Source organism: Balaenoptera ricei, chromosome 6 (genome assembly GCF_028023285.1).
Source record: "Balaenoptera ricei isolate mBalRic1 chromosome 6, mBalRic1.hap2, whole genome shotgun sequence".
Classification (NCBI taxonomy): Eukaryota; Metazoa; Chordata; class Mammalia; order Artiodactyla; family Balaenopteridae; genus Balaenoptera; species Balaenoptera ricei.
Genome location: NC_082644.1, coordinates 112529745 through 112546318, shown reverse-complemented (window position 1 = coordinate 112546318; position 16574 = coordinate 112529745). Strand labels below are relative to the sequence as shown.

At 38.0% G+C, this 16574-nt stretch overlaps 1 protein-coding gene and 1 pseudogene across 2 annotated transcripts in view; both read left to right on the top strand.

Moving 5' to 3' along the window:
* NR6A1 (nuclear receptor subfamily 6 group A member 1) overlaps positions 1-16574 on the top strand; it is a 207171-nt gene that overhangs the window by 19338 nt on the left and 171259 nt on the right. For both annotated transcript variants that reach the window (XM_059926570.1, XM_059926569.1), the window contains exon 2: positions 12088-12129. In XM_059926570.1, the coding sequence (XP_059782553.1) occupies positions 12088-12129 (42 nt within the window). The remainder of the gene's footprint in view (positions 1-12087; positions 12130-16574) is intronic.
* LOC132367967 (large ribosomal subunit protein eL6-like) lies at positions 1181-1880 on the top strand (annotated as a pseudogene).

The window sequence follows — 16574 nt, the reverse complement described above, 5'->3', positions numbered from 1 at the left end:
TATGATTTTAGTTGGGCAGGGTAGACTAGTATCTGTAGCTCTTAAACATACCCCAGTCATTTATTTCATTGGTCTGGTGATCTGAGATCTGAATGGTTGACCCAGAGGTCAGTTTTCACATGAATGCTGTAGCTTCATCAAGAAGCCAACATCTCAATAATAGCACTGAGTGATGACTTAATAAAAGGTCCTATTCTCTGTGTGTGCACAGAGTGGAACAGTTTCTCTAGAGCTGCTGCAAAGTGGTTTATGTTTTTTAATCAAGAAGTCTGGGCTTCCCTGATGGCGCAGTGGTTGGGAGTCCACCTGCCAATGCAGGGGACACGGGTTCGGGCCCTGGTCCGGGAGGATCCCACGTGCCGCAGAGCGGCTGGGCCCGTGCGCCGCAGCTGCTGAGCCTGCGCTCTGGAGCCTGCGAGCCATGGCTGCTGAGCCCGCGTGCCGCAACTGCTGAGGCCCGCGCGCCCGGGGCCCATGCTGCGCAACGGGAGAGGCCACCGCAATGAGAAGTCCGCGTGCCACGGTGAAGAGTGGCCCCTGCTCGCTGCGGCTGGAGGGGGCTTGTGCGCAGCAACGAAGACCCAGAGCAGCCAAAAATAAATAAATTAAAAAAAAAAAAAAAGAAGTCTGTTTCACAAGTATACTTATATTTGTGGCTTGGAGGGTGAAGATCAGAATGACTTTCCCAACTATGATAATAATGGCTAACTCCATTTTCTCATCTTACAAGATGGCAGTGGAAAAGCTGAGAAGCCAGATACTAAAGAGAAAAAATGTGAAGCGAAGAAGGCTGATGTGTAGAGAACAAATGTATGGATACCAAGGGGGAAAGGGGTGGGGTGGGAGGAATTGGGAGACTGGGATTGACACATATACATTATTGATACTATGTATAAATTAGACAACTGATGGGAACATACTGTATAGCTCAGGGAACTCTACCTAATGCACTGTAGTAACCTAAATGGGAGGGAAGTCCAAAAGGGAGGGGATATCTATGTGTGTATGGCTGTTTCATTTTGTTGTACAGTGTTGTACACAACATTGTAAAGCAACCATACTCCGATAAAAATTAAAAGGAAAAAAAAAAAAGGCTGATGCTGGTGGCAAGGTTAAAAAGGTTAAGAAGGGGAAGCCCCACTGCAGCTGAAACCCTGTCTTGGTCAGAGGAATTGGCCAGTATTCCTGATTGGTTATGTATTCCAGAAAGGCCTCGTACAAGATGAAGTATTCAGTAGCTAAATCCAAGGTTGAAAAGAAAAAGAAGGTGATGGTCCTTGCTACTGTCACAAAACCAGTTGGTGGTGACAAGAATGGTGGTACCCGAGTGGTTAACTTCGCAAAGTGCCTAGGTATTATCCTACTGAAAATGTGCCTGGAAAGCTGTTAAGTCATGGCAAAAAACCCTTCAGTAAGCATGTGAGAAAACTGCGTGCTGACATCACTCCTGGGACCATTCTGATCTGCTTCACTGGGCGCCACGGAGGCAAGAGGGTCATCTTTCTGAAGCAGCTGAGCAGTGGCTTGCTACTTGTGGCTGGGCCTCTGTCCCTCAATCGAGTTCTCCGCAGAACACCAGAAATTTGTCATTGCCACCTCCATCAAAATTGATATCAGTGGTGTGAAAAATCCTAGAACATCTTACTGATGTTTACTTCAAGAAGAAGAAGCTGTGTAAGCCCAGGCACCAGGAAGGTGAGATCTTCGACCCACAGAGAGAAATATGAGATTACAGAGCAGCGCAAGGTTGATCAGAAAGCTGTGGACTCACAAATTCAATGAAGAAACAAAGCTGTTCCTCAGCTCCAGGGCTACCTCCACTCTGTGTTTGCTCTTACAAATGGAATTTATCCTCACAAAATAGTGTTCTAAACTTCTTACAAAGAACCTAATTGAATAACTGGTCCATCTAAAAATAATAATAATAATAATGGCTAACCTTTACTAAACCAGGTACTCTCTTGAGTGCTTTAAATTTTTTTTATTTCATTTAATCCTCTCCACAGCCCTGTGACATGTATGTACTATTATTGTTGCCATTTTTAGATTGGGAAAATGCCAAAGCCTTTAGGACCATGATTATCATTTAAAGCAGAGAGATATTACAGATGTTACTCCCTTTACACAATTTCTTCCTTCTGTAAAATGGGGGCTAGACTGGGATGGAAGAGATTAGGGATGATTTATAAGGTTTCTTCTAGTTAAAAAAAAAAAAATCTAAGAATCTTGGCAACCTCTTAAGGGTTCCTCAAGTGTTAACGTTATGTCCTCTGTATCCCCTAGTATACACAACTGCCAACTTTTGAAAAATTCATAGACTTTAGAGCTGAAAAAATACTAAGAAAATTGGCCAGACTTTCTCCTTTTACTGAAGAGAAAATGGAGCACAGAGGGAGTAGATCCCTCAGCATTACACAAATGGCTTATTAGTACCACAGTAAGGCTAGTGTTCAGGTGTCTTGCCTCCCTAGTTTATCACTTTATTGATGTCTCAGCATTAGGAAATTGCTTTAACATCAGAGTTGGTATAGACGTTTTAATCTCTGTATAAAGAGTTAAGAGTTTGGAAATAGGAATTGATGTTTTACCCTTTTCAAACTTCATGATGAGTCAAGGAAAAGAAGGTTCTAAAAAGTAGCTTTTCAAATGTTGGACTTGCTTATTTCTATGATTTTTTTTTTTTTTTTGGCGGTGCCATGTGGCCCGTGGGATCTCAGTTCCCCGACCAGGGATCAGACCCGGGCCCTTGGCAGTGAAAGCTCGGAGTCTTAACCACTGGACTGCCAGGGAATTCCCTATTTCTATGATTTAAGGCCTTCCATGCCATGCTAAACATGTTGAAAATGGGGAGCCAGCCAACAGGCACATGAGAAGATGCTCAACATCGCTAATCATCAGGGAAATGCAAATCAAAACTACAATGAAGCATCATCTCACACCTGTCAGGATGGCTGTCATCAAAAAGAACACAAATAACAAATGTTGGTAAAGATGTGGAGAAAAGGGAATCCTTGTACACTATTGGTGGGAGTGTAAACTGGTGTAGCCACTGTGGAAAACAGTATGGAGGTTTCTCAAAAAACTAAAAATAGAACTACCATATATGACCCAGCAGTTTGACTCCTGGCTATATATCCAAAAAAACCAGAAACACTAATTCGAAAATATACATACACCCCAATGTTCACGGCAGCATTATTTACAATTGCCAAGATATGGAAGCGACCTAAGTGTCTGTCAACAGATGAATGGATAAAGATGATGTGGTAATATACATACAGTGGAATACTACTCAGCCGTTAGAAAGAATGAAATTTTGCTGTTTGCAGCAACATGGATGGACTTGGAGGTTATTATGCTAATTGAAATAAGTCAGACAGAGGAAGACAAATACAAAGTGTTGTATGATATCACTTATATGTGGAATGTAAAAAAATAGAACAGACTAGTGAATATAACAAAGAAGCAGACTCACAGATATAGAGAACAAACTAGTGGTTACCAGTGGGGAGAGGGATTGTAAGAATCTAGGGGTAGCCAGCTTTATTCATCTTTGTATCCCTTTTAACTTAGCATAGTGCCCTATATTGAAAATGCTAGGTAAATATTTATTGAGTTTAATTTTAGAACGTAGGAAAGTGTAGCATATAAGAAGCAGCAGGAGTTTTTCACCCTTAATCCTGTTTGTGGAGTGTCTTTTGCATTTATGTGGTGCTATAAACATATGTTGGTTTTTGCTCTTCTATCTTGACTCCAGTTCGAATAGTTTAAAAAAATTTCTTTTGGGGTTATTTCATAGATATGATTAACTAGCAACTAGCTTTGCTTCATATTTGAAAGATTCTGGGGTGGAAGTTTAAAGATGTTGTATCTTTTTGTTGCCACACAATGGATTTCTGAAGCTGAGACATGAGAGATGGTGCTGAGCTTTAGCATTAATGGTTAACTAGTATGTCAGAAAGATTAGTGCCCAGAATTATGTTTCTAATAAGAAGTAATTTAAAAGTCACTTAGAGAATGTCTGGGAGGTTTTTTTTTTTTCCTTCAGTTGAACTGGTCAATTTTAGAGTTAAGGCGAATCATTTTGTTCTTAGGCTTTTTCTTTTTTATTGAAGTAAAGTTGATTTACAATGTTGTGTTAATTACTGCTGTACAGCAAAGTGATTCAGTTATACATATATATACATTCTTTTTAAAAATATTTTTCATTGTTCTTAGGATTTTTAAAATGTGCATGTTTCTGTTTATAAAAACAATATATTTTCAATCAGAAAAATAGAATGGAGAAAAAAAAAATCATCCTCAACAGATGGTTCTGAAATGACCTCGAAAGCTCTGTGACCACGGTCAAACAAACTCCTTTGTCTGTAAGACTCTTCTTCAGTTAGTCTTTGAAATGACAATGAGCAAAAAAGTCTTCACTCTTCCTACTTCTGCTGGGAGTAACATTTTTCTAAAAGAACCTAGTTCTTGTTTAATTACAGTATTGCATTTATTCATTCATGTAAAGTTTTATACTTCGGTTTGATCTGGTTAGTGAAGTTACTCTGGCTGCTTCTGATTATCTTGGATTATTCAAGAGGAGGTTTATAATGGACTCATCTAAGGTGTGGTGTTTTTTTCTTGGACTCTGAAGCCCTGCTTTTGTGGGAATGTCAGGGTTTGTTTTTTGAAGTAACGTCAAGTTCCCAGCTAGCTGTTGAAAAGCATGTACCTTGCAAAGGTGGGGTTTTATTAGCCCAACTACTCTGAATAGAAGTTCTCTTGTTTTGACTTTTGTGGCTCTTTCCATGTAACAGAATACAATAATCTGTTTAAACCTATAAGATGGAGAAAGGAAGAATTCGTGTAAAGCATCAAGCCAATGCCAGGCCTATAATAAAGATTCAATAAATGGCAACTGAGAGATTATTTTATACATTTTATTGTATGTGTGCATTTTGAAATTTCTTTAACCTCCAAGCTGAATGGAGAATTATCAACAATCTCTTTTGTTACTACAGAGATCCAGGAATTGTAAATGAAGAATGTCAGAGGCTCATCAGTACATGCAGTTTTCTGAGAAATGCCTGTACTATATTTCCATAGAAACACTAATGACCTCTGACTCATCAAACCGAATTGCCTTCCTAAACTGTTTTCACCTTCTGATTCTCTAGCCACAGCCTTGAAGCTTTGTACTGCTTTTATTTTTTAAAATATCTTAAAATTGAAATGTCATAATCTTGAGCTGGCTTTTCTGCCTTCAGTATGGTTTCAAGGCTGCAGTTACAAAGCTAGAAGGCTGAAAAACTGAATGAAAGGTGATGTAGGTTGATCAGATGGAACTTATTAAGGTTTCCATAGAAATGTAGACACTTCTTGTAAGCACCATTTAAGCTGAGCAAATATGTGGGCACAATAGGTTATATAATTGAGAATTCTTGGCTTCTCCTCCCCCCACTCTTTTTTTCTGCCCCTAAGATTTCATGTTAAAAAAATGACATTAGGGAAAGGGCTTTGTTTTTGTTGCAGTTTTTAAAATGTGACCTTGACATTTGTAGGTGGAGAAAGGGAAATATGACTTGAAGTTCTGCCAGCCAGCTTTTGCTGTGCAGACTTGTGGTGCTGTCTCTGTATTCAAAAGCATTTTCTGTTATTCCTGAAGTATAGTTTATCAGGTTGCCTGTGAGAAACAAAAGCTAATGGCCCAAGTGGCATCCCACTCACTGGATAGAAAGGAAAGAGGCAGATGTGAATTTAATGCTCAGCCAATCTAAAGAAAAGTGTTTCTGTACTTGCTTGGGTCTGGGGCTAAATTGCAGGCTGCAAACTGGACTGTAAGGCAGGCCATGGTTTGGCTAGCTAATGTTTGTTACCAAAAAAAAAAGGAAAAAAGCTACGTTCCTTTTCAGCCGCTACCTAAGCCATTCTTTGTACCAAAAGCAGTATAGGAGATGGATTTGGGAGGGGCCCTGAAAAATGGGAAGAGTTCCTAGAATTTCAGGATCTGTGGATGGTTTGCCATGTATATCTTGGCTACCCTCTCAGAGCGCTTTCCTCCCATCCTTTTAACCCTTATGCTTTTAGTTACCTGGTTGAAATTTTAGAACCACTGTATTGAAGTTAGTCAGAGTTGGGCTGGTATTGACACACTTCCTAGGTGTATCCATGTATTTCCTTTCCTCAGTGACTATTGCCTATAGAATAAAAGCCAAAAACTCCCCATGTATGGCAGTTAAAACCCTTTATGATATGGCCCTGGCTGGGGTTCCAGTCAAATCACATTACCAGGTAGCATTGTTCACTTTCTCGGTTCATGCCTTTTACATGTGGCTTCCTCTGCATGTTTCTCAAATAGCCCTGTTTGTCTGGTGAATGCTTATCCCTTGCACATGCCCCTGGCCCCATGGTTGCTGCTCTGTTCTCACTAATATTGATAGCGGCTCTTAAGCGCTTTCCACTGCCCTAAGTGTATCATTTCATTAAATCCTCACAGCAATCTACAGATGAGGAAATTGGCTCAGATAGGTGAAGTCACTTCCTAAGTTAACACAGTAGTAAGTGATGGTGCCAGTACTCAAACCTATTATGATAGCAAAAGATATGCTCTTACTACTCTGCAGTGCTTCCCAGTTTCACCTTGTCCATCTGTCCCAATCTGTCCATCATTCACTCCCTACCATTAATTTTTTTAATGTTATTGTCTATTTCACTAGCTTTTTTTTTTTGGCCGCACCACACGGCATGTGGGATCTTAGTTCCCCAACCAGGTATTGAACCTGTGCCCCCTGCAGTGGAAGCGTGGAGTCCTAACCACTGGACCACCAGGGAAGTTCCTTTGCTATCTTTATTTCATTTGGCTTTAATCTTTTCTTATTGTAGTATAATATATATAACATAAAATTTACCATTTTAAGTGTACAGTTCAGTGGCATTAAGTACATTCATATTGTTGTGCTCTATAGTTAATTTTTATTCTGTACCCCTCTGGACTATTCATTCTCTGACAGTAGGGTCATTCTTACTGATATTTGTATCTTCCAGGCCTAGGAGCTGCTACAGTGTGGGCAGGTACTTAATAACATTTGAGGGAGTAAGTGACTATATTTGCTAGGCTGATGGAATTACTTTCTGATAACAACTGATAAACTTATGAATTGGTCAGTAAATAACACTAGCGTAAGCATTTCCATATTTCATTTACTTTAAAGCTGCAACAGAGTCCAAAAGGTGGCATAATACATTTAGAAGAGGGAAGACTTTTTTTCTAGTCTTATGTTTTCCATTATAATAGCCACTGGCCTTACGTGGCTACTTTAATTAATCAAAATTAAATTAAGTTAAAAATTCAGTTGCTCAGTCACACTAGTCACATTCCAAGTGCTTAATAGCCACATGTGGCTAGTGGCTATCATTTTGGATAATGAAGAGAGAGAACATTTCCATCATTTTAGGAATTTCAATTGGACATTGTTGGTCTAGACTTCAAAGGCAGAGAATACTGAAACTGTTATTTTCTCTTAGAACTTGATATTTTGGCAAGAACTTAATTGTGGTAGCATGTGGTTTAGTACCATTGCTTTTTGGAGAAAGAAGTAGTTCCTCAACATTTACTGAGCAACCTTTCCTGGGATCCTGGGACGTGCCTCAGCCTTGAGGCGGGGGATAGTTAGGGCTGAGACCAGATCTGACTGAAAGAAGGACACCGAGTTTCATTGGGAACCTAATCATGATCAGGGGCACAAAGCAGATGGGAAACTGACACAGATGACCTGAGCTGTTGGTCCAGAAAGTACCAGTGAATGACTCTTGTGTATCAGTACAAATCCTGGGTAAAGATTTTTAGCATTTTTCTTAGGGAGTATGGAAAACGAAATTCTCTAAAACCTGAATTCACGGTCAGTAGCCCTGGTGGTGATTTGGTGTGGGAAGCAGAGGGAATTGGGATCACAGAGTAGGGAACCTAATAAGGCAGAATAGTTTCAAAATCCTTCTAGATCCCTAACTTCCTTCTGGAAGCTCTGCTTCACTTCATATCTCACATTTTAAAGTACATGAAACTTGAATTGCAGTTGACTAGGTAAAATAATGTTATATCTCATATTGAATTAAAACATTTAAACTAATGTTAATATGTGATTTCTGTTTTGGGGAAAGATGAGATGTTTGATTAAAATTATAGAATTTTGCCTTTTAAGGGCCTTACCTTAATTTTGCCTTGTGGGCTTCAAAGTAGATTGGCAGAATCCTGACCAGGATCCAAGTCTCTGTTGCACCATGCTGCCTTCCTACAGTCAAATTGAATGAAATTAAAACATTCCTAGTGTAATGTTTAACTTGCTTTTGTAAAAAACACATTATAGATTACAGTTAGCTAGTGTTTTAGGCTTGAATTTGTTAAGTGGCATTACCCATAAGCTTTTGTTCACATTTGGAAAAAAATTGTATACTCAAAGTTTATTTAAGATCCTATTGTGGTAAATGTATAAGTTTATAGCCAAAAATAGTAAATAAAGAAAAAAAATCAATATTTTCAAAATCTATTACTGTAGCCAATCACAGATTAAGGAGTCACTGATCTTTTTGTTTTTGCCAAATTCTTTCCTATTGGAGAAAAGCTTGTCAACTGGATCTTCCTTTGTATTAAAGAAAATTCCTAGACTGAGAGCCATTTATTGATCTCTTGCCATAAAGTAGATTATTTATGTATATTCACCAAATCTCACAACAGTTGAACCAGATGGTTATTTTTATCCCCATGTCAGGAAGTAGCTATAGGGTAGTTAATTAAACAAAAATAGTGGCAGATACGGGATTTGAATCCAACTCTAACTCAGACCCATGTCCTTTTCACTGTGCATCTGTCTTCTAAGTTAAACCGTGGTAACAGAATATATATAAGCTTTGCACTAAATTTCAAATTGCTTGTGAGCGTGCTAATTTAGTGGTATATCTATCATTTTAGGAACCAAGCTGTGTCTCTTGTCTCTCCCTTTTTAAAGCAATTTAAGTCACCAGCCAAAGACTCTGGATTTCTCAGAACATTTCCTAATCTGTTTAATATGTTGTATTTTGTGAGGCAGAAGGTTTTGGGGTTATATTTGTGTATTTATGTGCCTTAGGAGTCTGCTTTTTACCAAACAATTCTGATATCCTTTGCCTCTGTGTTGAATTGAATTGAACACACATTGGGGTTACTTGTAGCAGTAGTTTGGATTCTTCTAGCTAGGAATCATTTTGCTAGCTAGATCTGGTTGCTGAGAATCTGGGTGAGACTGAGAACGGTAGCCAAATCTAGCCATTCCATTGACTTGTCAGGAGGTAGGATTAACATTGTTCTCCATATCTCCTCAGGCCTCCTGCATTAGTGATGATCTGTAAAGCCAGAGACAACATTATTAGCCAGTGGTCTCAGGGCTGGATGGAGGGACTGTAGACATAGTTACTGAATTCCATAATCAGGGATCTTTGTGACCACTGGAGGAATTTGTTTTAAGGAAAATATGAAGAGTTCTTCTTTCCTTGGGGCGTAGCGTACTACATCTGGAATTATTGCATCAAGCAATTTATAGGCTCAAAATATAAAAAAAGGTTCAAGAATCACAGCAAGTAATTAAACTACATTAGTGATGTTAGGGGGTTCCATTCCAGGTCTTTGAGGATGGTGTCATGAGTCAATAGTTAACCCTCCTATAATCTCCTCTTTGGTACCACAGATACAGCACTAGATTGGGTGGACCCTTGGGGTTAGTTAGTTAGTAGTAGCTCACATATGTTGAGCTTTGACTTTGTCAAGTACTGTGTAAGGTCTTTACAAGCACTATCTCATTTAATCCTTTTAACAGACCTGTAAGGTAAGTGCTGTTGTTAATCCCAGTTTATAGCAGGGTTAGGGTCAATCCTACTTGGGTCATATCAACTGAAAGTGTAAAAGGGATAAGTCTCCAAAGTAAAATCAGAATGCCATTAACCAGAAGGGGGGAGTGGTTGCTAGGCAGATAAAAGCAATAGATGTCCACTTTAACTATTTTTCATAGTATTTCTTTTTTTTTTAGTCACCCTCTCTTTATTTGTGTTTGATCTAGTTACTTTGAGTTCCGAATGTTGTTTTCAGAAAATGTGTTAGGCTTTGTCTTTTCTTGAGACTTCTAGTACAGCTCTTTCATTTAATGTCCAGAATCTGAGGTCCAGAATAGGGAGTGACTTGCCTAAAGTCATATGACTAAACTAAAAGTGGCTTGAACTATAACTTTCCCATTATACTATTCTGCCTTCCCATGTTTTTTGTCCTGTTTTTGAGTCAATTTATGTTAAGTGAATGCTTATTCTCAGTTTCATTTCTGGCAGGATGTTCAATATTGGAACCATGTGTAATGAGTGATTTCCTCATTGCCTGGCATCTCTCCACAGCTTTTCTGATCCCCATGTGTTTAGGTAGAGAGGGTTTAAAGTTGCTCTGAGGTGAGCCTTTTTAGGCATCTCATCCACTTTAGCAGCTTCCAAACTCTGGTTTTCCAGATCAGATTTCCTCATTCAGACATTCCACACACTTTTCAGGCTAGACTTAGATTTTCTGATCCTGTGACTTCCTTCCCCTAGACTGTGATCTAGAGGCAGGGTTGTGTTTTCTGTTTGGTTCATCCTGCATTTGAGCACCTTACGTAATGTATCGGCAACTGTTTTGGGCATAGAAGCAGCTCTGCAGATGGATATGGCACTGTCCCTACCCTTGAGGAGCTCACTGTCTAGTGCAGGAGGCAGTTATTTAAGTTGTGAATGCAGGAGAGGCCTCTTCTGTTTTCCACGTTTCATAGTTGTCATATTTGAGCTGGGTCTTGAAGGATGATGAATAGTTCTTTACCAAGAAGGACTGTGGCTTGTTTGGTGAATGCCCAGGATTGCAAGGACTTTAAAAGTGGTGTTTAAACAGTCTACTTGCTGTTTGAATTCTTCTTCTCCACATGACGCTCAATTGCTCTTTTGGCTTCTGGTTGCCTGACTCTGATGACATATAATGTTCTTATATCCCTCTAGTCCTAGTTTTGCTCCATTGTTTTTGAATTTACCATTGAGATACTACAGTTGATATTTATTGAACATCTGCTTTGTACTAGGCTTGTGAGACATAATGGGGATACAACTGTGAACAAGACAGGCCAGGTCCCTTCCCCTGGGATGGTGGAACACTGTTAGTGGAACAGTCTAATAATGTCATCAGACATTGAGCCAGTAATTCCTTGTTTATGAGTGCACAAAGCATTATAGATAATTATAACAGGGGGCTTTGACCTTGTGTATGACACAAGGATAAGGGAGGCAAGAAAAAGCTTTTCTGAGGATGAGTAGAAGGCAAACTGGAGAGAATAAGCAGTCATTCCAGGAAAATAGAACTTTCATCACCTATGTATAGAACACCTACTGGGTGTTTGCCACTCACTGTGCTTGATTTTTCTCTTCAGTGTGATAGTTACACACCAATCAGAAAGATGTAGCTCAGATTTTTTGGGCCTGAAATGTGCTTTGAGAGGTATTTATTCCAACTTGAATAGCATATTTATTAATGGAAGAATTGCTCCTATTTGTGTGTATAGGTAAAATTCTTCAGCAACTGTGAAAATTTTAAGTAAAATTATCCTGTTTGATATTTTATAAGTTCATATTTTGTATATTTTGCTTTCTTTTGGAAAATAATTCATTGATAACATAGTAGAACATGACGAGTATTAAGTACGTTTTAATTTTATTACGAACTTTTTACAGCTAACTTTGGCATGCTTATAATTACTTGTGCTGTTGTTTATTGAGGTCCTCTGTGCCAGGGACTGTGCTAAATAAGCATTTTATATCAGTGTCTCACTTAATCCTCATTACTATTCCATGATAAGTGCTGTTACTATCTCCATTTTTTTATATAAAGATGATGAAATGGAGGCTCAAAGAAGGATGTACAGTAGCTGAATGTTATAGAGCTAGGATTCATATCCAGATTTGACATCTGAGTCTGGATTTTTTTTCCCCCTATATGATACTTGATTTTTCATATTTGGAGGCACCTTGGAGTAATTCATGAATTGTAATCTTTTTTTCCTGTTGTTTTCTCTTTAGGTTTTTGTCAGGACGAATTGGCAGAGCTTGACCCAAGCACTAGTAAGTTCTGAATGTTCCCCAGTGTTCATGTGTAAGAAAAGTGTATGTGTGTGTACTTTGAAATGTATAACTTAAGATGTCATTTATAGACCTATTGACAGATTTTATTTCACTTTAATTTATGATTATGGGGAGGGTATTCTCTCTTTTCTAGTTATGTTTTCTTTTTCTTCTCCTAATGTTATTTGGTGGCCAGAGTCTAGCCATTTAATAGAAAATTCTTCGCTGAAAATTTCTATTTAATACTAGTTTCTTGTTCTCCATCATCCCATGAAACCACCACCAACAAAAATTGTGCTTTCATTTATGCACACATACAACCATATACCCACAACCACTTTTTAAAATTTTGACATAATTTTGATATAATTTCTTTCGAAGAAGGATTATGTAAAGGTTTAGATATTTATAGTTGATAATCTTCATACCACAGTTTAATTTCTAAAGCATCTTCATCTGCATTCTTAAGTTTAAGGTATGAGAATGACCATTTCAAAGTCTAATTAAATGATGCTTTTCAGGACTATATAAGTCTTGATCATAGATAATCATCTGTGTTTATAGTGCTCTCATAATGTGGCATACACCATTCTGGGATATGGAGAATATTCAGTGTATACATACCTTATTTTGCTATAATACCAGAAGGTCGAATGATATTTTAGATTGAGACTCCATGAGATGATTTAGAGTTATTTTTTCTAGTTCTTGTACTTGTTAGGGTCATGGGGCTGGTTATTGGTCACCATTCTGCTGTTGAGGTAAGCGATAAAGTTCACCTTCTCACCATCCTGACTAATAATCAGCTGTGGACCTTCTCATATTTTCCTCACACACCTTAATAGTATAAACATTCATGTTTGTTCAACTAACTTACTAATTGCAAGACAAAATAAGTCTCATAATGCTTATAAAACACCAGGGAAATAGATTTGTCTTTCTACAAGTCATAAAGTTCAGAATCAGCTTTGTAGGTAATATAGGCTCAGTTTACCCCACCTTCCTACCTGACATCCCATTACCTGTGAGTGAACACACTATTTTCACTGTCTTTCTCTTATGAATAGCCGTCATTTAGGAGGAGCAAAAGGTAAATTCTCGAGTCATGGTCCTCTCTTAGAAGCATTTTTGAACACTAGGAAGGATATTGACATGCTCTGTGATCTTTCAGATAGAACTACACATAAAACAAGCCAGGTAATTGAGAACTCAGTTTAACATTGAATGTTCTCTGCAACAGGCCCAGTTCTAGGCTGCCCTAAATGTCCTGCCCTAATTTATTAATAGTCTATTGGAAAATATTTCCTTGTCTGGAATTATTTCAAAATACACTTTTTTAAATCTCTAATTTAGCACATAGTATCCAAATTTATTCTCTTTTTCTGCACTTAGTAGCAATTGAAAATATTCATGCCCATCTTCTAGGAAAGGCACTTGATATTCTTATGAAGATTATTATTGGATTATTGTTCTTTCTGGGCCAAGTAATTCTAACTCATTTAACATTTCTGCATAGACTCTCTAGCTAGATATTGTGCTTTATAGACCTCTCCATTCCTTGAGAATGAACAGATATTGAATCATAATTTTATATATCAGTATAGAATGGGAGTTACCTAAAAAAATCATTTTTCTTTTAAAAATCATACTTAGCTTATGTGGCCACTATATTCAATAGTCCACGTGTTATTTTTGTGAAGTTAGTATTTTTGGTCTTTCTCTTTGAAGAAATACATAAAGATCTGACATTATAATAATGAATGGGAAGAAACAAAAGTTTATCATCTGGTCTGAGTCAATCTTGGGGTTCAATTGAGCATGCTCAGTCCTACCAAGTCATAGCACACCTCAAGACTGAAATGGGCTGTACACATGTGTTGTGTAAAGTTGGTTATGGTTGTTGATACTACAAATTCCATGGCTTCTGATTGGGAAGGAATAACATCTCCTATGTTAATATTTCACAACTTCTGCACATTAGATGGAGAATAATAGGGTTTTCTTTGTGATGCATCTTTGGAATTTAGAGGCTCCAATGTCTCCCTTACCCCCCAAATTCCTGATAAGGACGGCCTGCTCATACTTGCTTATTTTGGACCAGGAAATTCCGTTGTTGCTGATTTCCCATTTTGCTTGGCAGTGGTTGTAGACAGCAAGTTTGGGACAACATGTTGGAACTGGATGAGGAAAGACTGACTTTGTAAACTTTGTATAGCCTTTTTTTTCCCCCTACATTTTTTGTGATAGACCAGATGGGTAGCATGCTTAGAATATGGGCAGCTACTCACACTCTGGCTGCCTTCCTATGATTCCTGGGCTTCCTGGAGTCCAATGTTACAGCACAGGTTCAGGCTAAGTTCATTTCTACAAGAAGCATCTCTGTACCCTGCCTGTTAGCATAAGGGACAAGGGCAGTCAAAGGTCGAGAGAAGTTCAAAACAGCATAACCTTTCTGTGCTTCTGTTTCCAAATAACCCCAGTCTGCCCTGCTCCCCAAGTTTTTTCCTCAGCCATCGTTTTTACCGTGTAGTTGTAAAATTCAAGAGAACAAGGACTGACTTGATACAAGGGAAGTTAGAGAATAGAAGTCATTGTTGCTTAAAACAGGAGAAATAATTGATTTATGTTTGGGGACCAATTAGGCTATAAAACAGGAACAGTAAAGGGACCTATGACTTCAGGACAGTTACTTGCTCTGATTTCTGTCCCACAGACAAGGGGCTCCCCAATAAAGGCTGTCGACTATCTAGGCTAAATTATTAATTCCTTTCATGCCTCTCAGGGCTTGTAAACAGCACATGATACAGGAAAACAATTGATACTGTTCAGTTATTGGCCAGATAGAGGGTCAAAGGGTAAATAGTTGGATTAGCAACAGCTGTTCTTCCTCCCTAGTCAGACTTTTGTCCCTTATTCTATTTCAGCAAAGCCATTCCTGGGTTCTTGGCCTCTAAATAGTTAAATCCATTTCTCTTCTTGTAAAATAATCCTACAAATAATTAGAGAATAAACACTGACCAAAATTGAAAATACTCGTATTTTAATTCAGCTTCCAAATTTGAAGATGAGCATTCTTTTTGGTATGTGCTGACTATGTTGTTTGGTGTTCAAAGGGTATTATGCCAAGGAAAGTAACTCCTTGAAGTTTAGACAGATTAGAAGCTTTTTAGCTGTTTATACCAACTGCTTGAGGATTTTCGTGCAGCTTGATTAAAAGAAAAAAATTGCCTTTGTTTAAACTGATAATAGGATAATGAGTGTTCATTGTGGAAAACACTAAAAGAAAACTATAAACACCCCTAATCCCACCACCTGGAGATAACCATTGTTTCTTATTTGAGAATATGTCCTTCCAGTTTGTGTCTGAGCTTATTTTTTACGTGGTTAGAAATCATATATACAATTTTGTATCCTGTTTATTGCTCCCCCACTCAACATTACATTGGGAACACTGTCCCAAGTCATGAAACAGTTTTCATAATATTTTTAATGGCAAGGTAATATTTCATTGTAAGTGAATAAGTTTACCATGGTTTATTTAACCATTTACCTATTGTTGGGCATTTAGGTTGTTTGCAGTTTTTTCTACATTATAAATAGTGCCACAGTGAACATAGTTTTATATAAATTTTTTGTCTGCATTTCAAGTGAGCCCTTTAGCTTTTTATATAAGCCAAAACTCTTCAGAATTAAGAGCATGGACTCTGGCTCAAGATTGCTTGAGTTCAACTTGGCTTCAGTATTTACTAGCTCTGTAATCTTGGCTAAGTTATTTAACCTCTCTGTGCCTTAGTATTCTCATCTGTTAAATGGGGACAATAAAAAAGTACTTCTACTTCACAAGGCTATTGTGGAGATTAAAGGAAGTAATATATGCATTTGGAACAATGCTTGGCAAATGGTAAACACTATTAAGTGTATGCTATTCTAGGCTATGTAGCATAACGTTGAAATTCTCAGTCTTTCTGTACCTAACGGCTGTTGTAACCACTTTATTCAATTAAACTATCCTGTGTTGCCTAATGACACAAAGATAAATCATTCCAGATGTTAGCAGGTGTAAGTTACTGCTTCAAGTAAATAGTTCCCTCAAAGGAGTGGAGCTCATGTACTGCTGGCCAAGACTGTTCTTACCATCTGGTTGACTGTTAGGGTGTTTTGGGTCCCTTCACCCAACCAGCAGCAGGTAACCAAAATGACCATCTGCCAGCCCATTTATTTAACCTCTTAGGAAACTAAAGGAGTTAACCCTCTGCTTATTTAAAATAAATACTCAGATTATGCACTTTCTCTTTGGTCAGTAGCAAGGTCTTATAGAGAGCATGCTGAGGAAGAAATTTGTGTAATTAAAGACCTGCCATTACCATTTTATTTTATTTATTTATTTATAAATCCTATGATACTTTTAAAAAATAATTAATTAATTATTTTTTTGGCTGTGTTGG